A 27,662-nucleotide genomic window follows, 5' to 3' on the forward strand; every position below is an offset into this window, starting at 1 on the left:
TTTATTGAGGCTTCGTTATTGCATCGGATGTGCAGCTTGCAGTGCCACCCAGCATCGCCTTTTAAGTAGAATAAAATAGGTGTAAGGAAGCAGCAAACTTCACACAAGTAAGCGGAACCAACGGTCACTTGATTTGCTCAGGACGGCGGTGACTCAGCAGAGCCTCGTGGCTCACGATGATAATAATGTACGAATGATGATTTTGATGTGTGTGTGTGCAGATGAGGGATTTGTTCCACCGGCAGGTGGCAACTAGTACACTTCATGATAGTCTGGTACTGCAATAATCGACCCTGGGTTGAACAAATAAGGGCTCACATACGCATTACAGTGAATTAAGGTCGGTATATAATAGCGTGGCGGTTGTGTAGATTGGTGGACATCTATATAAAACTTACCCGTAACAATTTGTAAACCATGCTTCCGTTTTCAAAGCACATAAGTCGACTTAAGTGCACCGAGTTTTTTTTTTAATTCAGTACACGTCCTCGCCGTATAAAAAGGTCATGTGTATGACCTTATTTTTTATTTTGACATTGAGCTAGTAATCCCTGTGAAAGGTACCGTAGTTTTATGTGGACGACTCAACGTAAACGCAAAAAAGCTATTTTATCCTGAAAGCAAAGGGCACGCTGCGAGACTAAAATTGCAATCACGAATAATTACATTCTAAGCTTAAGCATCAGTCATTTTATTGTCATTAATGAAACGTGTTGACAGTAATTAACCAGGCTACAGTTCCAGATACTGGTTCAAGGCATTTTGTGCTGCAATCACACATGTCAACACAGCGTAACCGAATAAGAGCGACGTTGAATCGCGGCTCACTGCTTCTCACTGAAGAACTGCTGCTCCCTTTGACAATGTGATGAATTGCCCTATGCCGAATGACCGAACGTTATCAAACGTCCTGATACGATTCGGCCTATGCAGTAACGGCATGCTACGAACGGGGCTCGAATTTCTTATATTAGTGAGATCATTCAAATAACGACATCGGGGCGGCCGCCACGACTCACGTGTTAGTCAAACCGACAGCCGGCACAGGACTACGTTGCCCATACTAGGCGCACCTTTCCGGCTCGTACTTGTCCGTTATGATATCACTATAAGATAACATTACCTCGACCGGCCTTTGCTGTGGAGTTCGGTGGGAATTGTGAGAACAAAGAACTTGGATACGCAGAGAGACGGTGCAATGTATAGAATGCCGTGGTCTACATAATCAGTGCTTTTGCAGGCTTGGCTGCCTTGCTTCTTCCCTCCCTTTCCCCTCCCCCGACTTTGGCTATCTGCCCTCGCGCGATCGGACGCCCAGTCCCAGTACGCTCTGGCCGACAGGGCTCGGGCCCACAGAGCGTCCCTTCCGCGGCTCAACCATGCCTAGGCCTAGTCAGCAATAAAACGCCCCCCTCCCTCCCTCCCTCCCTCCCTCCCTCCCTCCCTCCCTCCCTCCTTCCCCCCCCCTCTCTCTCTCTCTCTCTCTCTCTCTCTCTCTCTCTCTCTCTCTCTCTCTCTCTAACTTCCCATTTGAGCACAATATATTTCGTGAAATTAGAATAATTTCCATTTTATGCGGCTGCCAGCATAAATACAACATGTGTGGCCCGATTTTATTTAAGGATGACTTTCTTGAAAAGTAAGTTAGAGGTTGCTGGCTAGGCACGTGGCGAAGAAATGACCTCAAAATCTCCAACCCGTGTTCCGCTTACTTTTTGAGGCAGCTGTACCGCATCATTCAGCGTCCTCGTATAAACGAGGACGCTGAATGATGGGGCTATGGCTTTTCTACCTGGCTTCGACAATTTCACCGTATACGGCACTTATCATTATGTATGAATATGCAGACAGGCAGCAACAATAATAAATCAGGAATAAGTTTTATGTTATCGTGAAAGGCAGCGCTAGTCTGCCTCTATTTTCTCTTCCTGTAAGGGTGAAAAACGTCTGGTTGTTGGCCAGGGTCGGGCACGCCTTGCTTGAGAGGGTAATCTTGCGCTACTGTTTCGCCACTCATACCCCTGGTAACAATGAAGGTGCCATCAATCATCATTCGGGCTGTTGATCTGTTTACCGGTGTAAGAAAGGTCGCCCCCGGTATTTCGCCGACACCGACAAACTGGGTGTGAGGGGTGTCCTTGCGACGAAACTTGGTTATGATGTATCCGGTCACAAGGACCTCTGCCATCCAAGGAATCTCCTGCATAGGAAAAAATGAATGCACGGAGTAAAGAGCGCCAACAAATTTCGTTCTCAAGAATTAAAAAGAAATAAAATAGTGTTACAGAAGAACGCATGAGAAAGCAACGAGGAAGGAGCGTGTGTCTCATCTCTGTTTTTCGACAGTTGTTTCGTAGGGCTCTTTAATTTTTTTGAATACGGTGACCAACGCGCCAAAAAGCACGTTTTATTAACAAATTTGTTCACTGATGGTAATAATATAGTTTTTATTCTTTTCAGATTTTTTTCTAATAAGAACTGCCGGGTGCTTCAGGGTCGCCTGCTATATAAAAATTGGCTGTGCAACAAAGCTGACATTGTATTCAAAGTAACTAGTGTCATGTGACCACCAAGCTAAGGTTGTCTGTCTTTTTAGTTACATTTAGTTAGTAGCCGCGCAACCCATGTTAATGAGCACTGCGAAATTGGATGGCAGGTGTGTTAGAACTAGCCCACTTGACAAAAATAGCCAAGTCATCAACAATTGTGTCAAAATATGTTAGCGTTCTAGCTGTCGCCCAAGTTTTAGCGTTGTGGGTAACTGCATTAGCTGGAATAATAATTAATTTGACCGGAAAGTTTGACAGCAGAATATTCAAAGTGCTAGTTGGCTTCAAAATTTCCTTAGTGTACTAGTTTTTCTTCTTAAGAACTTAGAATTTCGTAACATAATCAGGAAGATGAAAGATATTAGCGAAAATATGGCTGAAAACAGGGGCACACCAAGAGTGAAATTAAAATTTTGGTAGTTGCTATTAAATATAAGGTAAGTAGTGTTTCGGGCTTATAATATCTGTTTGCCATCGTAACAGGCGTTGAAAGAACGTTGTTTATGCATTTTGGAGGCTTTGTTATAAACGTGTGGGCAAAAATTAGAGCAGCGTGTATTTTTTTCTGTAAGAAAATGTATAGAGTCGTCTGCTTCAGGCTTCCGCGATAAGCAAAGACACGTACTATTGCTAACCGGGAGGTATTAGACCTTTCGACCCAACTGTCACTTTCACACATACTGTCGGCAGTATGTGTGAACGTGATATTAGAATCACTTTCACACATACTATTCCCACCAATTCGCTACACTCAAAATACTTATAACGAGACGCCCGGCTTGAATGCACAAATTAAAACAGCTAAGTACATTGCGTAAGGTGGGATCAAAGATGGGCAGCAAGAAATGAGAACTTCCGCGCTTACTGTCACCAAGTTGAAGACCAACCTTAGTAAGACCCGCATGTGACAGACTGCAATCCCACGGGAAGTGACAAATACGTTTCACACCAACTCTATTAAGGGAATTCACCATTAGGCAGGAATTGTCTTCAAGACAACGTGCAAGATCGGATAATTTGTGCTGGGCGCTTACCACTGCAAGCGTGTGGTACCTTGTAAAATCGCAATACTATTACATTGAGAGCTCGTGCATTCGGACTTCAATTATTCAAATTTTTGGATGATTGTAACTGATCGACTTGGTCCCGCCGAGCTCCTGAAGGAGCCTATGTATAAAAAAGCGCGTTAATTCGAGCGTGAGTGGGCTCCCTCACGGATAATTCGAACCACGCGCCCCCGTTGTGGGGCTTGGTGACTGCAGGGGTACGGCCACATTAACGCAACCGATGGAACACATGACGGGGCGTCGCATCGGTGAAAAACGAACAGAGAAGGTAAAATAGAAAACTCATTCAAACCCGCAAAGTGGACGTTTTCGGAGGCGTCTTCTTTGCGGATGAACGCGAGTGCAGTGCTTTGTGGTGCACTGATAGATGAGGACACCATTTTTTAGTTCAGGAACGCAAAACGTGTCGCTGCCAATGGCGGCAACAGGGCACTGTGGCCGTACGCTCGAATGTCGGGGTTGGATTTAATACCGCCCATCTCTTCGTTAGTTTCAAAAGGAAAAGACGATAAGGAAGCCCACTGCCCTCTCTGCTGCTTGGAACAAAAAGTGCCCGCCGTCGCCTCACAAAGCAAAAGACAGACGGCAATGACTGGGGGCTTTTCAAGAAATAAGTTATGGACATGCTGCACAGCTTCCCTATAGCCGTGTACAGTTGCTATTCTTCATTTTCGTTAGTTCGAACGTTCATTAATTCAAACTGAGACGGCGTCCCCTTGCGGTTCGAAGTAACGAGCTTTTACTATAAAAGTTTCTGTTACGCGGTGAGCCTCCTCCGATCTCCTTCGTACGGCCCAATTAACCAACACACCTACAAAAGCTGCGGCGGGTTGAGATTTCGGCGCACGTAAAGATCCCCAGGTGCTGGAAATTAATCCGGAGCTCTCACTACGGCGCGTCTCATAGCCCATGTGTAGCTTCGGCGCGCTATACCACACAATCAATCAATCAATCAATCAATCAATCAATCAATCAACAAAATTAGCTCAGATAATCTGTAGCATACACCCCCCAAATTTCGACAGATGGATTGGCAGCGCCAACCAGGGAATGTCGTGTGGAAACAGCAGCTATCGAGAAATATGCTCAAGTTGTTAATAAGCCACTTGGTGCTCTCATTGTGCGGGTTTGCTCACTAGCCCAGATCATGGCACAGTGCCAGCAATCAAACACACTTATACTAAACCGCCTCGACCACTTGGACAGCCAAACAACACCGTCCCACAGGCGGTCATCTCGGAGAGAAAAACCGTACCATCGACTGACCATGACAGACACGGCAGACAAGGACCTGTCTACGTCCCTCCATGGGTAGTCAGGATGCAGGAACGTCCAAAGAACTCATAATCTTGTAACGGAATTGCAGGAGCATAAAAAATAAGTTTGGCCTACTCCAACAGTACATTGAATCAGTGTCCACTGCACCAGACGTCATTGCGCTTCAAAAAACCAACGCACACGCTAAGCTTCCAGGATATAGCACACATGAAGACTCAACGTTGATTCTTCTTATGTCTTGCACGCTAATCACGAAATCCATCACTGCCGTACACAATGCAATAACACAAGCAGAACAAACTGGCATCCTCACCGAGCTCATCTCGAGAAATGTACACAAGGGAAAACGCCTGTTTGTACTCAATGTATACTGCATACAAAAAAATAAGCAAGACTGCATTGGCCGCATAATGCAACAAGCAACTACCACCGCGGGCTCAAATCCCCTCTTGTCCTTGGGGACTTCAACGCGGCCCACCACATGTGGGGATATTGACAAGAGAAATAGTGAGCTCCTCCGCTACGTGGGCGAAGGGGGTTTGGTGCTACTCAAGGACTGCAATATGCACGCGAATGAGCAACAGCGTAACTCGCAACGCGTGCCCTGATTTGACTTTTACTAAAACGTCGACCACGCCATACGGATGAACCTACACGAAAATAGGAATAATGATCACTCAGTCGTCTCAACCAGCCTTCACGGGGATGAATATCGAGCACCCCTAAGCGAAGGTAGAATAACCAACTGGGACAAGTTCTGCGAGCGCAGGGCTGAGCTGCCTAGCTCCGAAATCGAAGACTTCAACACCTGGACGCAAGCGTTACGAGCTGATCTAAAAGCCATAACGCAACAGCTCAATATCGCTACAAAGGTTCCGCATCTAAATACCCAACTACTCCACTTATGGGAAGCTCGCCGGTCACTCATACGCAGATAGAAGAGGCAAAAGCACAATCGCAATTTCAATTTAATTCAGTTATTCCTACTCCTCTAACTTGTTTTCCCGAGGTTTATGAGGAGACGTCTTGGACCAAAAGTCGTGGGTACACAGCTTGACCGGGCCTATGAAGCCACATAAAAAAAGGTCCCGAGCTCGGCTCCGGTCTTTTTCGGCACAGGTCGTCTTTTCGGTGCATGGACATCGAAGTGCGCGGGCATTTCGGTGCGCGCACGTTTCGGTATAAGAAAGGGTCAGGCATGCGAATAATGAAATAATGTCTGAAGAACATTGTAAATTGTTTAAGGCTGAGGGACGTTATATGTAATTATTGATCACTTAAGCACTGCCCTATGGGCTAATACACAGTTTCTGCCAGAAATTTCAATGTATAGCGCTTGACAAGGAAGTTCATTGCGATGACGACCCGTTCAACTAAGCAAGTGGATTGGTTGACTCCCATAAGCGTGATTGATATCGACTCGATATTTCTCGCTGAATGGTCAGCGTATATATGGTTATTTAAATGTTCAAAGGTTGTGTCTGCCAATCGCGTGCGGGGTCGTTCGGCTTTAGCCCGCGCCTCCGTGCTGTAGCCTCTTCAGGCTGTCTGAGAAACAAGAGTTGCGGAAGCTACATGTCCGCGCTACTCCAATCGAAGCGTTTTCTCTAGGCGCCACTCCGTGTAGACGCAGAGACCTCCGGGCCTGCCCGACCCTAGCGGCTACCTTCGAGCTTGGGAATCAGAAGGCCTAGGCGGTGTAAAGAGCTCAGGCGTGGACGCCAAACAAAGTAACAACAACGTCTCTTTCCTTTCGGGATGTCGAAAGCTGCGTATACTTAAAAACGCATCCTGCGTGCGGCCTCTTCAATGCCGCCTTGAAAACGGGCCTCCGCCGCGACTCGGGGCCGGTTTGTCCCCATGGGCGTTTTTCGCTTTGGAATGAGCCGGCGGACGGCGCGGACCAAAGGGCGGCCCGCAGATCTGGTCTCGCGTGGGCGCGGCGGCAGGAGAGGAACCCCTGAAGGAGCGCGGGAAAACAGTGGACGCGGCAGACGTGTTGAGGACTCGAAATCGAGAGGGCCACCCGTACTCTCCTCCCTCGTAGACCTTGAATCTAGAGGAGAAGCTTTAGCGTGTTTCCACTGCCAGTTTTGACCGAACAACGACCCGACCGATCGACAACGAACTACTGACTGCTGGAACTGTTGCGCGGCACCGGCGGGAGCAGCAGCGCGGGGGTGAGCCGAGACATTCTATCCCTATTAAACTGTTGTCTGATGCCACCTCTCGGGCTCACCTGTCGCTCTCCAACCCAAAGGGGACCCGTTAATGTGTAACGGCTTGCCGACTAGCAAGACCATCACAGCTGCGCAACAGTTCATAGACGCTGGAAGTTCGACAGCCATATGCGCAAACACACGCACGAAGCGGACCGCTCCCCAGCCCAAAAAGCGACATTTTTCTGCTTATCGTCTTTGTGCTAATCTTGCTGCGATAGGAAGGTCGCGTTGCGCGACATGTCTGAGCCCCCGCCCCCCCCCTCCCCCCTTCCCCCTCCCCAACCTCCTTCAAATGCGGCGCGTGTTCTAACCGCCGCGTGCTTTCTCGTCTGCGCGGGTAACCTACAGGATTTTGGCCCGTGAACCATGGCGGCTAACTGTTTGGCAGATGTCTCTGAGTAACAGCTGCCTGCTCAGACTTTGAGCCCTCCCATATATGCAGGTGGAGAACTTTACAATAAAACTAAAACCTTACAGGCTTAATAAAATATGCTTCTTGTAAGAAAATACTCTTCTGTACCATGTCGTGTGCAGGCCGACACGGCGCTTTAATTGTGAATCTGTGATGGACCGGCAATCAAACCATACAAACTTTTACGCCTGATAAAATCCGTTATATAATACTAGACATCAAGCCAAGAAATCATTTTCCGGAAAGTGTAAAATTATGTATAATTTATCACTGATCAGAGAGCAAAACATGGGCTTCGAAAGTTTTCGCATAATAAAGAGGAATCATTATCATCATCATCATAATCATCATCATCATCTTTAGGGTCCCAAGGACGCAGTTTCCAAGGTTTCCTAATCCGGCACTGGACCCTGCAACACTTTTTCCAACTTTTTTTTTTAAATAATAAATGGTTGCAGAACGTAGTCACCCAACACACCCTGTACTTAGATTAGGGGCCGCAAAGTACCTCAGACAAAAATTAGAGAGTTTTAGTATAGCGTTTTAGCTGTGGCGTTAACGTTTGCGCGCCGCAATCGCAAAAGGAAAGCGCCTCGTTACGATAGGGTTAGCGTGCCCGCTAAAGCTATGGGCGCGCTAAAGCGGTGCTTTCCGCTATACCTCAGCCAAAAATTAATGCTCAATGCCCATCAGATAACCTGTAAACTCGCTCAAAAGATTTTTCTCACTTTCCCGATATATCCTGACATTCTTCGACGGCTCGAATTACGTCATTAAGGCCATGTAGCGGTTGTTGGCCGGTTTTTGTTCAGCTGCAGCAATGAACGCTTTTCGAGAGCAACTTTCAAAAAAAAAGCCACAGAAACGAAGCATAAATGAAAGGCTTATCTGGTGCGACAGGCAAATCACGCAGTGCCGGTAAGTGCTGGCGATCACTATAGCTTTCGCAGTGGTTCCAGACGCGTAGGAAAGAGTGAAAGCGTCTATCGAAAGTGTTGCAGGGTCTTTTTAACCCACCGATTGCCCTTCATTCTGAGTAGCTTGGAAGAGAGAGGCATTCGCGCTAACTCACTTTCTAAAAGAGGATTGCGCAATTATTTCATTTACAACTCGTAATACCTATTACAAATTTACCTGTATAGTGCACCCTTTGGTGATGCTGGTATCTTTTTGTGGTCGACGCATTACACGCCATCGATGCAAGTGTAAATATTTCCTGTTCTCTGCCAAATTTAGTCCTATCGCACACGTGCATTTTCTATTGCAGAAGTGTTCGTAACTTGCAGAAGTGTATGACAGGGAATGATTTATTTTTCCACAGAAACTTTCGATAAATGTGTTACTATATTTGTAAATGTTTTCACTTATACATGTTCATCGCTAGATCTTTTCCGTGATTTGATCGAGTGTCACTTTCATGTCCCTGTAACTTCAGATGCATCGCTGCTTGTACGAGCTTTCAGGCACTTTCAAGTGGTCTATGTCCGCTTTTCGCCTGGGGGACCCCCAACAAAATTTGTTAGAAATAAAACAACTTGACTTGATTTCAATACCGCCGGAATGGAAGGCGGCTGAGGTTCATTTAATACCGAAGCCAGGAAAGGAACCAAACATTGAGAATCTCTGCCTAATATCATTAACGTCCTGCATAGGAAAGCTAGTCGAACATACAAAAATACCTATAAGATACTTTCCAAACTCATACGTCCAGGTTAAATTCCAAATTACTATTCCTACAATTCCCATTCCTATTCCAATTCCAAATTCCTACGTCCTTGCCAAATTACTAGGTCCAAGTCTCAGTGCTCAAGATTCAGCTCAAAAAGGAAATGATGATGCAGGCCATAATCACACACCTAAAGTAATTCTCGCCCTTCATTTAAAAGGGGTGTTCGACAATGTCAACCATGAAACGATCCCGAAATATTTCAATAACCTCCCTTGCAAAGCCAGGACATGAAGCTACATCAGGTATTTTTTACCAAACGACAAGCAGTCCTGAAAGTCGGTGGCACGCAGTCAGCTCCCATCTACGTTGGAGGTCGAGGCACGCCACAGGGCGCAGTTCTTTCCCCACGGCTATTTAACGTCGGTCTCATCGGCCTCCCCAAGCCATTAGATGCCATACCTGACCTTCGCCATGGCCTGTATGCGGATGATATAACGTTAAGGATGGGCGCAGGGTCGGTAGGGGAAATGCAAGATCGTGTTGAGCAGGCTGCTGCCATCGTACAAGCTTATGCAACCAAGTGTGGTTTATGCTGCTCTCCACAGAAATCTGAGCTTCTCCTTGTCCGGAAACGCCAAACAGGACCCAGGCATCCAAATTACACTTGAAGGAGCTACGATCAGGCCTTTGCCCCACATAAAGATACTGGTGTGACATTTCAAGAAGACTATTCTAGCTCTATAATTTTTCGCCACTTCACTCAAACAACAGGACAAATTGTTCATATGCTCCACCGAATCACCACGAAGACAAGAGAGATGAAGGAAGCAGACACACTACGGCTTGTCCAAGCTTTCATCTCTCGAAACAATTACACCATCCCGTATGCGATCCTCTTTAAAAGCGGCGTAAACAAACTTGATACACTTATTCGGAAATCATATATACAAGCACTTGGTCTCCCAATCAGCACGACCACGGAAATGCTCCTCAAAACTAGGAGTGCATACATAACACGGTGGAGGAGCTCATAGAGGCTCATCTGCTAAACCAGCACCACCGCCTAGCGATCCCAAGAACAGGACGCCATCTGCTTGGTCGCCTAGGATACATTGCCCCAGAAGAACAAGGAAATTGTTCCATGGACATAGCCACAACCATAAGGCGAGATATTTATGTGGCTGTCATTCCACGAAATATGCACCCTCAGTTTCAGCAAGGAAGACGTGCAGTGAGAGCACAGGCATTAGACGTAATTCATAGACCCAGTCACAGAACAGTGTACTCGGACGCTGCGGACTAGGCTCGCATGTATACAATGACAGCTATCGTCACCATGGGCACCGAGCACGTCGCCAGTGTCACACTTACTGGAATCAACACTACCCAAGCAGAAGAAGCAACCATCGCTCTTGATATTGCCCACACCTCAGCCGATACAACCATTACTGACTTTCAAGCAGCATGCCGAAACTACGTACGCGGAACAATATCAAGGCCAGTTGCAAGAATCCTTCTCCAACGACCCCATCAAAGCAAGATTCGTCTGGTTTGGGCCTCTGCTCACACGTCCCTTCGCGGCAATGTCATGGCCCACACGACAGCCCGAGAATCAGCCTACTGGGCACAGCGAGACGATTGGTTTCAAGCGGCTCATCCCCTGGTAACCTACCAAAGCATCACACAGCACTACAAGCTGGGTAGGCAACACTATCCTCTTGCCCACCCGTAACTCACCAAGGAACAGGGGCATAAACTCAGACTTTTACAAACGAACATGTTCCCACACCTATCTAAACTTCACTCCATCAATCCGACCCTCTACAGCGCCCCCTGTTCACACTGCGCTGAGATCTGTGCCCTCTGCCACATGGTGTGGGCCTGCCAAAAAAAAATCCCTAGTGTCCATGCAATCCTCAACCTTTCTCATGAGCAGTGGGCGGGAGAACTAGCCAGCTCCAGCAGCGAAACTCAGCTTCGACTGGTGGAACGTGCGGAGAAGGCAGCAAGGTCCAACGGGATCCTGAAATGAGGGGTTTGACCCCGTGCGCTCTCTCTCTCTCTCTCTCTCTCTCTCTCTCTCTCTCTCTCTCTCTCTCTCTCTCTCTCTCTCTCTCTCTCTCTCTCTCTCTCTCTCTCTCTCTCTCTCTCTTTGCAAAATAAATCTTACTCTCTCTCTCTCTCTTCCTGCTAAACGCCGCGCAATTCCCCTCCTCCGCGGGTGTGTGCCATTCAGTAGATATATGCCGCCTGCAAATTTTGACTTCGCGAGGTATAACTATTTTTTTTCTTTCCGGGGTTAAAATCCGCAACTGACATTCAGCTGGTTTCGTAATAAACGAAACGGGACGCACTACTGGTTTCGTCTGTTCAGTAGTGTTCGTGTTACTAGCGTAGTGTCATTCCAATGGCATCATAATAACTTCTTTCATTTAGAGAACGCCAGGGCCAACAAAAGTAGGGGAAGTACCCAGCAGTCGCGGTTAACAGAAAGGATCCAATGTCGAATGCTGAAATGGGCCTCGTTTGCGAAGCTTACGTAGAAGCATCGGGGTGAGCTTCGCGGTTATTATCTTAAGTTACCGTAACTAATGCTTTGCATAGCCTCGCTAGAGAAAACTAAGCACAAGACTTACGCTCCCGCCGTCACATTCCCCGACACCTGCGGCACTGACATCGAGGAACGTCGCTCATTGATTGACTGATCGTTCTTGGCAACCCCTTTGCACCGTAATGATACCGGGTGTCCCCTCAACATAGACGCGAATGCATTTGTTTTATACTACTCTCCTAATGATAGGGGTGCTTTAGCGACAGCTAAAATTCAATTTTGCTCGTTACACAAAATAGCTGTTGTAGGTATATATAATATTCCACTTTTATTGCTTTTCTCCATTCTCGCACTTAGTGACGCACCCTCTGTAAAGCACTGCCGTATTAACCCGCTGAAGTGCCGGCTCTACCACAGCTTTGTTCTATGTCACAATTCTAGCCGCAGCTTTAAACTTCAAAACGCATCGTATTCAAACTTCAACATACCACCTGGTCTTCCGATATGAACCACGTCACATGTGTGGCCGTCTGCGGGGAGACTGTTAATACTTCCTTCACGGTAAGTGTCTCCTCCGTGGTGACAGTCTTGGAGCTGTCCGTCTTCGTGTCGAATATCATCTTGAATGACGATGCTCCGCTAAGAATTTTAGGTATACTGGCTTCTACGGAGCCAGACAGGCCCGTTCGAACCATGTTGAGGGTACGCGACTGGACTTCAGCCGTGCAGGAGGTCTTGTGGATAAACGTTACCGACAGAGGACTGGACTCCTGCTCGTTGTAGAACCACTCGTCGATCACCTTCAGCGGCTTGCGGTAGAGGCTTCTGGCCCTGTGCACCTGCACCAGCGCTTCTGCCGGATGGAAGGTAACAGCTGGCCTGCGATGAAAAAGTTCATGGTAAGTAAAATATCAGGTAATGCTCGCAATCAAAGCATTGCACGCTTATTGGTGTGCTTATCGGGCCACAGATATTTTGTGCGCACTGAAAGAAACCTGCATTACAGATCTGTCGCATGTTCAACAATTGCACTTGCTCAAATTTGGCGCGACACTTACGAGTTAATATACTCATGCTTCCTGACAGCGAATGCAGCCACAGTTATTGTTTGTTTTGTACAGAATAAAAACTTCTAGGACACCTAATCACCCGTTATGAGGTAGTGTTGATTTGTGGAACAATTCAACAGTGTCGGTACTGTGTGTACCACCATGTATCACAGTTGCTGCTACTATAGACGGTTCAGAGGCCATCGCCATGTCGCGTGGAAGGTAAGGCGTTCATTCTATGCACGCTTGCGTCGTGGTGCCTATACTGGCTCGTGTGTACCGGTGCACCTGTGTTGCCTCATTAGCACCGTTTGGGCCTTCTCCCCACTGCCCGTCTCATGGAGCTCTACCTTGTATTTTGCAGCTATTCTTGAACCCTGGCGGTCGAGGACAACACCAAAAAAGAAGGAAAATCTCAAGTAAGAACCGCCGCCATTGCTAGTTCGCTGATAGCAATGCCAATTGGCTCGGTATTTTCCTCGAGAAAGGTCGATGTTGTGGGTTTGCCCGCAATTGCATTAGAATTATATTTAATTATTACGAGTGGTAAGTAACCAAGGCCCACTCTGGTTCGCCGCTCTGATTCGTCAATCGCACTCTTTAACACAGTGCCCAGCGAGGACGCTCTGGCTATTTCATGAGTCCCATCTTTGATGGCACGTCCTCTCCTTAATACCCCGCCGCAAAGTCCTGGAGTGTCGCCCGACTGGCTGCACGGACATTGCCAGCAGGCATCTTGACTCGTTGGACGCACTTCGAGGTGGTGTTGGTGGTGGCGAAACATTATTTCACGTAAAGGAGGTACGCGCTCGAAAGCGGGAAAAGCCCTCACTTGGAGATGTTCTAACAAGACCAGATGGGGCTCTGGGTCCGAATTGTCTAAAAACGTGTAAAGCAACGGCCGTCGTTTTAAAATTACGTCGTGCTCAAGTGAGAAATTCATGTATTCCTTGGTTCGTATGTCCTCGGCAAGCAAAAAAACAGCACAGTTTATTCACAAGTTCCGCTTGAAGCTCCGCTAGTAATGACGCGACCCAAGAACATTGTTTCAGGCAGCGTTCCAACCCTCGGTTCAGGCCGAAGCAAATTACGTTTCTTTTCGCCTGTCTAGAAGTTCCGGATCCAAAGAATAGACACGCTTCTCACAGCGAAACGACGTTATTTCAAAGCGACGTGCGTTGTTTTTGCATGTTTTTTAGGGAATTCGGCCCCTGGTGTACACCACGCCCACCGCCGTTTGTGTAGGCAATTCACAGTGTGCTCCGGAGAACTTGCGTCACGGGATAACCACCGAAACTAAACGCACTTAATAAAAGTGCATAACGGTTAAAAACGGACGAAAACGCAGTGCAATACTCTTTTAGCGGCTTCTGCGATTGGTAAAATTTGCGTGGTGACATCCACCCACTCACATGTTCCAGGGTCGAAACTCGCTACTCTCGCCGTACATATCGGCGTCATACAAGTCAAATTTGTGCTTCTTATTGTGTTCAATGATTAATTTCATTACTTTAACGTCGAAGTTTACATTTTCCGCTGATCCTGTAAGAAAGGGCAGAAATTGGCATTCTGTGCACGTGAACTCCACCGGCAAGAAAATGCTATCAACAAACGTGGGCAACCTACGTTAAAGGGACGATGAAACCAAAATACAACTTTGCTCAATTTGAAAAAAAAAAAAAGAACTAGAATTTGCCAATTCACTAAGGTCTATTACAGCCATGAAACACGTTTTTAACGGCGAAGCTGTTCAGCAAATCGTAATTTTTTGTGTCCGCAGTTAAAAATACCAAGAAATTGCCGAGTGCGCGCTCGTGAGCGCACACACGTGAGCACGGGCCTCGCGGCGAGCGCCCGGCAGTTAACAAAACCAAGAAAATGCCTAGAGCTGGTGTGCGCGTGACTCGCGACGCCCGCCCAGAGCCCCCTGCGTACGTACGCCAAGCCAGCATACCCACTTAGAGAGATTGACCGAAAAAAAAAATTGGCCGCGTATCTGCTCCTTTTGTTGCAAATGTCGTCAAAAGACGATAGTCTTTGTAGACATTTGCCAAGGAAATGCCTCCTTTGCTTTCCCGCTCACCTAGCTTTCATGCTGTTCCTGTACCGTCGCGCTCATTCCAAGGTAAACACACTAAAGGTTTGCGCAAGGCGATTTGAATTTACCGCGTTCCACTGCTACAGGCCGTTTTCCTCTATGCCAGCGCTGTAGTACGGCGGAGACGCGCGTGAATGGAGGCGGCCGACTAGAAGGTTTATAGAGCCGCGTGGCCGAGCTCCACGTGCGTTCCAAGTTCCGTGGAACCTAGCTAGTGGAACCTTTCGTTGCTGTTGCCGCGTGATTTTTCATATGCCGCCAGGAGGAGGCGGTTTTCTGCAGTAGATGTAGAATATCATCCGCTATCGAAAAACCAAGCATCCATGAATTTTTTAAATAAAGGAACACTGTAAATATCCCTTGTGTACTAATTTCCTGTCTTATATTTGCGTAATGTCTTGTTCTTGATGAACAGAGTGGACAAGTATGAACATATAAACCAGGCTTAGACGTTTACATGTGGCTGTGAGTATATAATACTATTGCGCAATATCAATTTTATTTCGGCCGGGTGGCTGAATCGAGTCACAGACAGACAGACGGACAGGCAGACAGACATACAGACAGACCAAAATTTCTGGGTTTGAGTAGCCCAAGAAAGACTATCGTCTTTAAACAATACTCCAGCGTTCGGTCGAGTGTGCGTGCCTCGCGGCGACCACCCAGCGTCATCGGCGCACGTTTTCAAGCCAAGCTTAGCCACATGGGAGATGGTACAAGATTTGAAAAAAAAAAAAAAAAAAAAATCCACCGTTCGCCGTAATCGTGACAACACTTGCTCGAAACGAGAAAGACACACCATAGCGTACGCCCCTCCAAGGTGATGTCCAACGATTATCGCGAGGAGGAGGAGGAAGAGGAGGAAGAGGAGGAAGTGGTTGTTGGGGGTGGGGGAAGGGGAGATAGAGGCCGGTAACTGTCTGGCGTTTCGCCGACACCTCAACCGGCCGAACGGAAGCGAGAGGGGAGACAGTAAAAAGAGTAGAGAAGGAGGGATGGAGGAAGAGGGAGAACAATAATTCGGTACGCGACTTCCACAGAAATGAAGCAAGCTCACACTTTGAGCAGCAATGCTGGAGTAAAGGTCGTTGCGGCAGCGAAGAAGAAGCAGAAAGGCTGCAATCTGGGACTTAAACCGTCGTGATTGTCGCGAAGGTTGCGCACAGCTTCGCTACCTTCAAAACTTAGGCGTTTGTGTGAGTTTCCTTCATTTTTTCAACAGAGGGAAAGGAACGCAAAAAATGTTGAAACGTTTCAAATTCTTGATCTACATGTGACGCAGTATGGGCACAAGTGGCAGGTATTGGGCCAGCACTAAAGACATAGTTAACAGTTTGTTAACTGCACGTTAGCGTTCAAGTGATCCGATCAACCGGAACTAGGGGTCCCATTACTAATACTACACTACAACAAGATTATGTGACGTCATCAAGAAATGCCGGAAAGTGTCTTTCGCACGCGCTCCAGCTTCTCCAGCCACTTTTCGGGGTCTTCAAGCCCGACACCAAAGCTGCATGGAGAAGCGCCTATGGGTGTCGAAAAAAAAGCATGTAGGGAGAGTTCGGCCGTCACTGGGATTTCTGGCCATGGCGGCCACTTTCCTGATGCAGGCGAAAAGCAGGAACCCCCCAGCATTTGAGATTTCAGCGCACGTTGAGAACAATTGTGACAAATCCAGCTTATCTTCACCGGGAGATCCTCGGAGTGATGGGGGCTCCCGAGGTTGCTGCAGAACGACAGGAGGATTGGATTGGTTGACCATGGTGTTGGTAGCGGCGTCTTCCTTTTTCACTTTCTCCTATAGTAGACCGAGTTCGGGTGGGAGGCCTTCCTGTCGGCGGCTGGTACGAGTGGGGCTTGCTTGGCGACTTGCAGATGATTTAGGGTGCATGTACCCCGCACCTCCGCCAGATGTCATGAAGCCAAAGACGACGCAGTTGTCTTCAAGGAAAACAAGTTTATTGGAGCGAACTTGTGCTCCCCTAACCACTCAAAGAATACAGGCGGCGAAGCAGAAGTCAACAAAGTGACGTGCGAAGGCGAGCGCGACGATTCGAATGCCGCGGCATCTGCTCTGCGGAAATTTATCACTCGGCGCGAGGGTTTCTCGAATAGACGAAGTGCATCCAGAACACTGCAGATAAACGAAGATTATTCTAGGCTGTTCACGTCAGTTGGGAACGCTCTCCCTGTCAGAATAGGTGCGCCTCAGAAAGAAGGAACGGAACACGCGCCTCTCTTGGCACACAGAGAACACCGATAACACAGACCGGTGCAGCCGGGCGGCAAAAGCAAAACACAAATAAACAAACCCAATGCATGGTTCACGGCAATATAGTCGTAGTACTAAAACACCGGGACACTCGTTTTCCAACGCCTCGTGCTAGAACGTTTCATCTCTGTGTGCAAAAACGCGTACTAAAAGAACACACCGGGACACTCGTTTTCAAACGCGTCGCGCTAGAACTCTTCGTGCTTCAAAGACGCGAGACTTTTACAGCAAACCTGTACACCACTATCCCCCAACGGTTTCATCTCCGTGAGCAAAAACGCCAAGGCGCCAAGAATATATGTGCACTTATACATTGCATGCTTCGCCCCTTCCCAGGTCTCGCCTTAGTGGAGACGGTCCGGTTTTAGATGCGACGCATCTCTTTAACTCGCCTTGTCCCTCCGGCGTCTTCCGTCGTCCGTAGTCCGCATCCCTCCCCCATTCTCCTCGCCTCGCCAGCTGCGCGCTAACGCCGCTCTCACCGCAGCGCCATCTGCGTGTTAGCGCTCGTTCCCGTCGCCGTGCCAGCTGTGCGTCAGCGCGCGTTAGCGCTCGGTTAAATATCTAACACATGCGCAGGCGCTGCTCTCTCTCATTCCCCTCTTCGTTAACGCGCGGTACATATAAACGTGGTAACTGCGCCGCTCCGCTCAGTCGTTCCGCCGCTCCAATGACATCCGATGACCACCGATGATTTGAATGGAGACTAACAGGCCTGCTATCGCGATGTTCGGCGCAACCGTACGTAATATAATGGAAACAACAACAAATTGACACGCTAAATGGAAACAACATAACGGAAACGCAACGGAAACCCCACGATGCGTCGCATCTACCCATGGTTCCCCTAGCGGGAAGATGGTGTAATTTTTCAGAATTCAAAGTACTGATATCTGTGTGCCTAATTTTGTACACCTTTATGTGACATAACTTGGGCCGCGGCATATATGGGGCCTTCCGTAGGCTAACTTGCAGAAAAACACTTGGCGAAGCTAGAAGAGGAGATTGCGTTGATGTTTATTAAACCTGGACTAAGCTTAGTTGGGCGCTTCGCCTGAGTGACGGAGCGGCCGTGCGCGACGTTTTTGCATCGTATGAGGGAGCTCCAACAAGCTTATTGAGCCACAAGTGAGCAAAGTACATTAAACTGAACTAAAGTTACCGCTGTACACATACTGCAGCCGTATACTCAAGGCAGTATTACACTGCAAGAAGCATGCAAGGACACTGCAAGGACATCCCACAAATGCAAGAATGCGTCATGCTACCAGTGAGAGCGATTGAAACTGCTGTTGTAAACTGAATTCCGGAGATCGAGGCTTCCGGATTTGTTTCTATTCATGATGTCATTGAAGGCGCAAAGCCTTTTAGTCTGGAAAGATCGAGCTTGATACCCACGGCGTACAAGTTCATTGTCATTATTGCGGCTGTTCTGAGATTCCCGATGGGTCGCCGCTTTTTTGGCGTAATAATGAAACCTTATTGCCGTTTCCATGCTATTATACATTGAACGTTGAGTTATCGAACTGCGGCATACTACTCTTGTCTGCGCCTTTCGTGGCCACATGCAACGCGAGAAAGGCACGAAGCGCGCCCACAGTGTGCATTCTCCCGGGCCGCTCATCGGAGCTACGGCTACGGCAGCTACGGTGGCTAGCGGAGCATCCACACTAGCAGCGCGGCGCTGTCGCCACCTACATGTCGATCTCGCGGCGAATACGCGGCTGCCTCAGTGCGCCTGTCGTGTGCCCGGCGCGTTTTCGCGCCCAGTGTAATAAAAAGCAATAAAAATACAGCGCCTGGAATCGCGGTAGAACTTAGGTCGCGCCCAGCTGCTCGACGAGCCAGCGGAATCTCGGCGCCTCTGCCGCCAACGGTCGGATCGTTTGTAGCTCGAGGGCAAAAGCATCGGCCTCCGATCGGAGCGGGAACCCGGTGAAAAACACGGGCAGCGCGGAAGCGGCCAACACAAAGTCGTGACATGTTTGGATGTTGTTTATTTACTCAACATCCAAGTATATGTCGATCTCGCGAGGACCTCCGCTAGCTGCTCGGTTGCGTTACGCACACTTTAAAATTGATTTTATATATTGTCTAGGTTTATTTGCCCCTGATATTTTTCAGGTGATGTATGTGTTTTCACACCAATCTATATCTCAAGTTGTCTAGCATTCAAAGTTTTGTGCCAATACTCCTTCAATGTTTATGCGCTCCAGTTTGGGGGTTATTGCGAAAACTGGAAACCTGTATTATGGCTATATTGAATGGCCCAGGGGATTATGACGGAACTGACGGTGCTTATTAGTTCTCAATTGGTCTGGGACATGAAACGCACAAAAAGTATAATACAGCAGATATGTGCAAAATTGACAACATGCTTACGAAGCGTGACCTTGCCTGGCTATTATTAATTGCGACACAGTAGATGAAAAAATAATTTCTTTAGCTGTACTAGTGGGTCTGTAGCAGTCGCCAGACCACCGAATGCCGTGCTGTTTATACAGGTAAGACAAGCGCAGTGCCAAGTTTGGTTTAATTCATTACATCACGTAGGGAGCTTCAATGGAAAGCACTATCATAACATATCAATGCCGTGACAGACGGTTTCCACCTACGATTATCTAACAGGAATAAGAGCACACGAACACGCAAAGAATTGCGGGAATGTTACTGAATTTAGCGGCACGCTAATCATTTTGTTTTTCCCCATACGTGGGTCCTGATCAGTATTCTCACGGAGAGTTCTCGCCTAAAATACACCCCGTTTCTTCCTCCACAGAAAACAAAATTCGAAGAAAAGGATTGATGAAGTAACTACAGAATTCCAATCAATTGATCTACTGACAATTACGTGTGACGGCAGTGCTACTTAGCTGTAAAGATGAGAATTGTGTGACTCAGGTTTTCTTGATACCGCGGAGTGACTAAAAATGCGCATATAGTACTACTCCCCTCAATGCAACATTGCAGATGGTACGTGTGCGAGTAGGCATTCCATTCATGTTATTTTATACCCTCGCTATCTTTGACACATGCAACAGGACGTCTTGATTGACAGGAGTTTGCACTTGCCCGAAGGAATGTCCACCTGCGGGGAAGCAAAACGCAGGCGTTACATTGCTGGTAACAAAACCGCGATGTAAAACCAAATCGCGATGAAGCGGACGAGTCAAAATTTTATTAGGGGCGTTATTGTGTAGTTCAACATTCGTAATCCTTTGTGCAACGCTGCCGGAAGTATGGAGTACTGGTTTAATGTTTAAACAGAGAAAAAAATATTACGCCCAGTGCCCATCGCGGCCGCCTTTACTACCGCCGTTATGCCACAATAGTTTGCAATGTGGTTTGAAGCTGTCCCGGTATTTGAAGTTTATGAATTTACCCTAGTTTACGGAAATTGACGATTCTGTTTGTTAACGCGATTTCTATGTAAATTGGCTATGTTTCACAGTGTCGACATTACTAGTGGGTCACGTCATTGTAATAAACTCGGCAATGAGCATAATGCCAGAGGCACTTCTGAAGGCACTTCTCTGAAGGCACTTTGCTCTAAAAAAAACTAATTCACCGACAGAACTCAGAAGATAACTTCCACCGAGAGAACTCAGAAGATACCTTCCACATTCTAGAGTTAAGGCGGGTACGGCAATTAGACAATGTTTGGGACTCACTTCAAGGTTTAGTTTTTTGTTTTGTGCAATTGGTCTGGTACTCTCTTGTTGTTTTATACTTGCACCAATATTTCAATGTTTCTTTTTTTCAGTTTTTAACTGCCGACAGGTTAAAGCCACCGGGTATGAGTAATTGGGTGTTTTGTCATTCATACCTGAACACTGCTTTTTTCTTTCATCTTGAATTTCAAATGCGTAAGTGTACTAGATTACGAGAAGCATCAATTTTTGAGTATACCAAACGTCTTGGTCCAAATACCAGTGCTCAACAAATTTCGTTTCCGTGATTTTCGAGTGTTGGCGCCATTCTCATATTGCGAAATATAATTCTGCTCTCCCATAACCTTGATATGAATGTTAGCAATGGAGGTTCGTGGGTGAGTCGGTGTGTGAACTTCAAAAACATAGCAGCATGCTGGTAGATGTACAAATGGGATGCGAGGAAACGACACAGTGGGTTAACTGTCAACTGGAATAGCAACAGCTTGGTGTGGGCCAATTTGTTCGACATGATCACATGGTTTAAAGGCGCAAGAAAAACCGCGGACACTAGAAGAAAAAACAAGCAAGACAAACGAAGAGTTTGTCTTGTATTTATTTATTTATTTTAGTTCACAAACCCTCATGTTTTCGTTCATTCATATGGCGTAGCATGCTAAGCGCTATGGCTCGGCTAACCTCGCTTTTCCCATTAAATGCATTCTCTCTCTCTCTCTCTGGTTTGTCTTGCTTGTTTTTTCTTCTAGTGTCCGCGGTTTATCTTGCGCCTTTAAACCCGGTGATCATAAATTTCAACTGCTCACTCATTTGAGAATAGCAGGAACACATACAGACACCAGGTACAACCTCCCCAATTTTCGACGACACGAGCACTTGTCGCTGATTTCAAACAGGCCGCGTCATTTGCTGACAGGTCGACGGAGGCACTGCTTATACGTCGGCACTGGCTGTTTTAACCCTGTCTGCTACGATTATTGTTTTGTACAGTCTTATCCTATCGCGGGTAAAAAAACGTTGGTTGTAACGATTGCGCCTTAGGCATATTTGTGTCCTTCTCAAGTGAACAAACATTTTAAAGTTAGCACGCTGGGCTAGATATCTCCTCCCGCGTCCCCGTATATTGTCGCTACTGTGTCTCCGTTGATATCAGCTGGTTCATAAACATTTGCATGTTTTTAATCCTTCAGGTTTATACAAGGTCCTTGCACAACACGGGGAATGCTTCTCATTTAAATCGTATTGGTTTCATGGGCCCTACCATCATTCTTACATTGCGCTCACCGAGAGGAGAAGGTTTAAAGAGAAAATATAATTTAATTTTATTTAAAGTACTAGCCCATTTACCTTTGCAGATTTCGGATAATGTTTTGCTGCATCACTAACTTGCCTTTTTTTCTGGTAGAGGCAGCTATTCTAAAATCCAACCAAGGCTATTTTGAACTACCTAAATTCACCTTTATGTGCAGTTGTTTATGTAGTATCAGGACATTCATAAATGTCTTTCTGGTGACATCATTTCGAAGTTTTTGGCGGAAAGTTAGTCGACGCCACCGTTTAATCACTTGTCCTAGTTAAATGACTTCAACGGCGACTGATGGGCTTACTTTTTGTTTCAACTTATGGTGGTGGTGGTTGTTGTGTGGGATCAGGCGGGGTTAGCCTGGATATGCCGGCAATTGCTCCGCCCAAGCTCCTCCTAATTAGCCAATGGTGGTGTCCTTTCACCACGAGTTCGCCAGTTCCGTCTCCTGAAGGAAGCTTAGGAGAAGGCGCGACACGTCTCTGCGCAGCATCCAATGTCCCCTTGGAAAGACGATGTGGTCCAGAGCGCTGTGTGGGGCTGCCAGCTTTCGAATCGCTGTGAGCATTGCAGTCCGCTCGACATCATGCTCTGGGCAATACATTACATAGTGGTGTACATCCCCTATCACTGCACATGAAGAACACAGAGGCGATTGCACGAGGCCCACCTTGAATAGCTATGCTGTGGTCTTCGCCGAGCCCGTTCGGATGCGGTACAGTAATGTTGCCTCCGATCTCGTAATTCCCTTTGTGACGCAAGGCTGGTGATAAGGATTTCCCAAGGACTTGAAATGTTCGGCCACTGTTCGCCTGAAGTCATTCCAGTGATTAGGGGAAACTTTACCAGTTGGTGCAAATTGCAGCGCACTCCGCCATCTGATCAGCGGTCTCATTGCACTTGACGCCAACATGGGATGGAATCCATTGAAACCACACCTTAAAACCCTTGCTGTTTAGTTCTTGCACAAGCCTTAAGGAGCGCTGACAGTCGTTTTTCGTGCGGATCCCACACTGCAAAAGTTGTAGTGCTGCTTTTGAGTCAGTCAGAATTATAAATTCCTGCTGCTTATATGACTTAAGTTTCCTCAAAGCAGCCGCTATGGCAATGCACTGGGATTCGGTGGAGGACACCACATGATCCAGGCGTGCTGCCCAAGAAACCTGGGCTTCATGAATGACATACGCCGCTGCATTAACCCCTCTGTGTGGATCGACTGAGCCATCCGTAAAAATTTGAAGGTGATTGGGATAAGAGTTCTTCAAATGTTCAAGCTTAGGATGATGTTATGTAGGCTATTTGGGCCTATGTTCGATTGCAAGGTATGCTTTGTTCGTTTAGTAATTCACAATGAAGTTAACATGTGGCGCACTTTTGCTGCCTTTCCACCCTTTCTGTGGCCTTTTCTGCACACCACAAAATTGGCATACAGACCCGTGGGGCCACACAGGAGGACGTATAGAAAACGCCAACGCTATTCCCACGCATGTCAACGAAACGATGTCGCGTAGTCGATTACTCCAGCGCTACCTTTAGTTTGCCGCTGCTTGAAAACAGGCATAATGACGTATTCTATCGCGTTTCCCCGCATGAATCTTCTGGGTATAATAGTGTGATGAGACAATACACTTGACTGAAGCCGAAACCGAAACAAGCTTGTCGTCAGTTGTGCGTGAACCTTTACGGTAATGTTTAAAAGCTGAAGTTTTTGTCTATTTCAACAAATTTGAACGCCAAAATTTTTAGGGTACTCTTTGTTACATTTACACGTCCCTGCATTACAGTTCGATTCCTCTTTCCAATCGGCACTCATTTAAGTGTATGCGCAATGTAAAATAAACGAACCTAAGGTGTTTTTTTATAAAGGGTAATACGCTTAGACGAGAACTGCGAATATCTTTTTAGCAATCACGATTTGTGACTCCACAAATCGTTGTGCGGAAAAATGTATAAAACGGAGCTACTTCTTTTAAACAGTTTTGGTATTTTCTATGTTCAGAAGCAATTACCGTAGCCTCGAGTAGCACGCTTGTATTCACGGCAATGCAGTCTAACGATTTAGAGAAATTAGGTTTTACGCTTTAGTGTTTGCTTAATTAAATTCAGTGCCTGTTAGCACTGGTGTATTTTTATTGCGACTGGCACTAATTTCAAAGAAGCAACGTTGTACCGATCAAATGTTAGAGGAACTGCTCCATACAACGCCGTTTGGGGTTATGTTTGACTGTGTAACGAGACATCACGTAACTTCTTTGCCTCACAAAACATGCTTTTCGCTACCACCGTATACTACTTATACTACTTTCACCGCCTACGCAATGCACTTACGCCTTCGCACCATGGTATACTGGGCAGGATTCTCGTATCTCATAATCCTGCTGTGCGGGCGAGAAGCGGTATGTTTACAAACAGGATTGTGTTCTTGTTTTAACTGCAAAGCTGTCCTAGGGCTGGGCTTGACTACAGTCTGTCCTAGTATCGTGCAAGGTTACCTCCAGAGCAGGTTTTCCCGCCCCGAAAAACCCAATTCCAAGTATATAAAAAACATATATACATAAAAATGTCCTGGGGCCTTCAAATGTACATATAAGATGGCTTACCTGCATAGCACCACTCACTTGTATTTATCTAGAGTTCAACAAAAACTTGATTGATTGATGTATTGCCCCTAAAAAAACGTTTTCCCAGCAAAAAAACTGTTTAGAGGGGAAGCCAGATTTAGGTCGATCGTCGTAAGCTTGGTTTTTGTAAGCTGGCTTTCTCACTTGTTTGTTGCGCAGTGAAGCACAGCCATCTACGGATGGAGTTAGATTGCAGAAAACGACTTTAACTCTTGTGTTATCGAAAGTATCCCGCAACAAATTGGTAATTAGCTGTTAATACGACTGCACCATTACGCCGTGTTCATTTACTTGTCATAATTAGTTAGTTTACAGTGACGTTGTAAAAGTTTAAAAGTTACAGAATTAGTGTTTGCTGTTAATGCATCGTCATTTACGGAGAGAGTACGGCTACAGGCAACGGCTGCAACTTATGCTTTACCCGAAGTCTGCGGAAACAAGTTACACGGCAATTAGCCGCCAAGCCGACTCTGACATTACGAATAAGAAAGAAGCCAGAGCTAAACGGAATTCGTAAAGGAAACCGGCAGCTCCGCTGTTTCAACGGATTTCACACTAAATGTCATTTGGCTCAAATGCCAAGTTGTGCTGCTACACTAGGTTTTGAAATGCCATTCGGCTCAAATGCCATTCGAGCCAAATGAGCATCGAGAGAGACGTTTGGGATTTCAAATGCCATTTCTAGCACTCTCGCATGCCGCGTCTTCGATCGGCAATAAAAAATATAGTACTTCCGTACGTAAAACAAACAAAATATTTTCGTTTGTGGAACTTTCTTCACTGTTGATTTACGTAAAATATGAAATCAACATATTTAATTTTCATACTCTCAAAACCAGTGGGTCAGTTGCAAAAATAAAAAAATAAAACTACGCAAACAGCCACCACATTAGAGTCAAAACTGGTGTCTCTTCTAATTTTATATCATTTTACTGCCTTAGACTGCTCCTAAATTTGATTGTTCTGTTATTGTACGAAAATGGAACGGGGCGGCGACAGCGCCACTACAGCACGGCGAGCAATTGTGAAAGCTTTCAAATGCTTTCGAAATTGTAATGCAGCACGGCAGATTCTGAAAGGCATTCGAAGCACCCCATTTTTTGTCAAATGACATTTGGTTCAAATGACATTCGGACTCTAGTGTAGCCGGGGTATAACTGGGTTTTATTTTTTTAACCAAACTACACTCCCGTTTCGCCAACCCGATATAAACGGAGACCGGAATTTGATCAGAAAAAAATGGAAGAAGCTCATACTAACGCGTGAGACTTGAAGGTAGCGAAGCTGTATGCAACCTTCACGACCATCATGAATGTCTAAGGCCACGATTGCAGCCAATTTACTTCTTCGCTGCCGTAATGACCTTAACTCCATAATTGTTGCTATGAGCTTTGTTATTTTTTTGAAATGATAATCATTGGACACCACCTCGAAGGGGGTACACTATGACGTGTCTTCCTAGTTCCTTGCGAGTGTTGCCACGCTTACGGCGAACGCTGGAGTCTTTTTCGTTCCAAGCAAGTACTGTCGCTATTACGGGGAACTCTAGAGTGTTTTTTTGGCCAATCTTGGCCAATCTCCCTAAGTGGGTATGCTTGGCTTGACAAACGTGCGTCGCGGACGCTGTGCGGTCGCCGCGAGGCATGCCTACACAAGAGAAAGGCATTTACTGGTCGGGCGGTCGTCGCGAGGCCCGCGCTCATGTGCGCGAGCTCACTTGGGCGCGCTAGGCAATTTCTTGGTATTTTTTAGCAGCGGAAACAAAAAATTACGATTTACTAAAGAGATTCGCTGTTAAAACAACGCCCTACGGGAATACCCTCCTGCCTGACGGAGAGTACAACGTGCTTACATTGGTTATAGTATACGGTGCGAAAGCTACGGGAGACGACGATTAAGTTAACCTATCAAAGTTCACGGATGTATCACTTGACAAGCATTTTTGTAAAGAAAATATGCCGAAGCGAAATTGGTAACAGTGAAATATTAGAGCAAACACCAACAAACAAGAATGAATGCGGCAAAGTTGGTTGAAAACGAAATCTTACCAGCATAATAAAAATGGGGCCAACAATTATCGCGACTCCGGCTATTACGTGCAATAACACCAGCACCCACGCGCCCCATGTAATGTTCCGTGTCCGCAACGAAGACATGTTTTGGTTTTAAATGTACCACCTGCTGATTTGGCAGTTCTGTAGGAAGCTGCACGCAGATGTAGCGTCCACGGGCTGACATGTGTTGGCGAGCACCTGACTCAACCTGTTTCGCCAGTGTAAAGACAATGTGGCCTTTCCTCAGCAGTCGATGCAGCCGACCGCAGTGACATCTGCGCGAGAGAAAATGAGAAGGTAAATAGCTCTGAAAATTACAAAACCACTTGAAGTTCCAAATGTCAAGACTTGCGTATTGAAATGTGGCATTTTTTCGAGAAGAATAAGCCAGAAACTCCGCGGCCTTGCAACCAGATATCATTACAAGAACGGTCAAATAGATCACAGGGCTTCTATCGTTTTCAGGTTTTTAATATGCGAACTTCCTAAAGGTGGTATGTCTGGCCTCGCGCCTGCAAAATGAACATACCCGTGGCAAACGCTGGTTGGCACACATTATAACGTGCACTGAGAGTTAAATATATGCATTTAGGTTATTACATTTTTCGTAAACAAAGTTATGAAATTGCCTGCGCCGCAGCGTTCACTTGCACAGGCTTGCATAGGGCGCCCATAGGAGCTTCAATTAAGAGGAAAATGCATGTCATACTTACATTCCATTTTTATTTTCAGGTTTTTCCTCCTCTTGGTCACTTTCCCTGTGTGAAATGGTCGCTCTCGTGTGCACAGTTAGGCGAAAAAAGACGTAATTAAGTGCGACAAATTGCACGCCAGGCCCAAAAGCATGCT

General features: G+C 46.6%; 1 protein-coding gene across 2 annotated transcripts; it reads right to left on the reverse strand.

Annotated features, from left to right (window-relative positions):
• Nucleotides 1-1,847: 1,847 nt before the first annotated feature.
• LOC144167669 (uncharacterized) lies at nucleotides 1,848-26,961 on the reverse strand. Of its 2 annotated transcripts, XM_077696857.1 has the most exons (5): nucleotides 26,808-26,961; nucleotides 20,240-20,255; nucleotides 14,210-14,339; nucleotides 12,237-12,627; nucleotides 1,848-2,200 (listed from the first exon to the last, which is right to left on the reverse strand). In XM_077696857.1, exons 1-5 carry the CDS (start codon nucleotides 26,913-26,915, stop codon nucleotides 1,916-1,918), a joined length of 930 nt encoding a protein of 309 aa, XP_077552983.1. In that variant the 5' UTR covers nucleotides 26,916-26,961; the 3' UTR covers nucleotides 1,848-1,915. The 2 variants fall into 2 exon arrangements, with proteins under 2 accessions (XP_077552983.1, XP_077552982.1); XM_077696856.1 differs by lacking the exon at nucleotides 20,240-20,255 and having other exon boundaries at nucleotides 1,856-2,200; nucleotides 26,808-26,949.
• Nucleotides 26,962-27,662: the final 701 nt, after the last annotated feature.

The sequence above is a fragment of the Haemaphysalis longicornis genome, unplaced genomic scaffold, assembly GCF_048455015.1.
Source record: "Haemaphysalis longicornis isolate Haplotype H1 unplaced genomic scaffold, Haemaphysalis longicornis Haplotype H1 scaffold_2, whole genome shotgun sequence".
Classification (NCBI taxonomy): Eukaryota; Metazoa; Arthropoda; class Arachnida; order Ixodida; family Ixodidae; genus Haemaphysalis; species Haemaphysalis longicornis.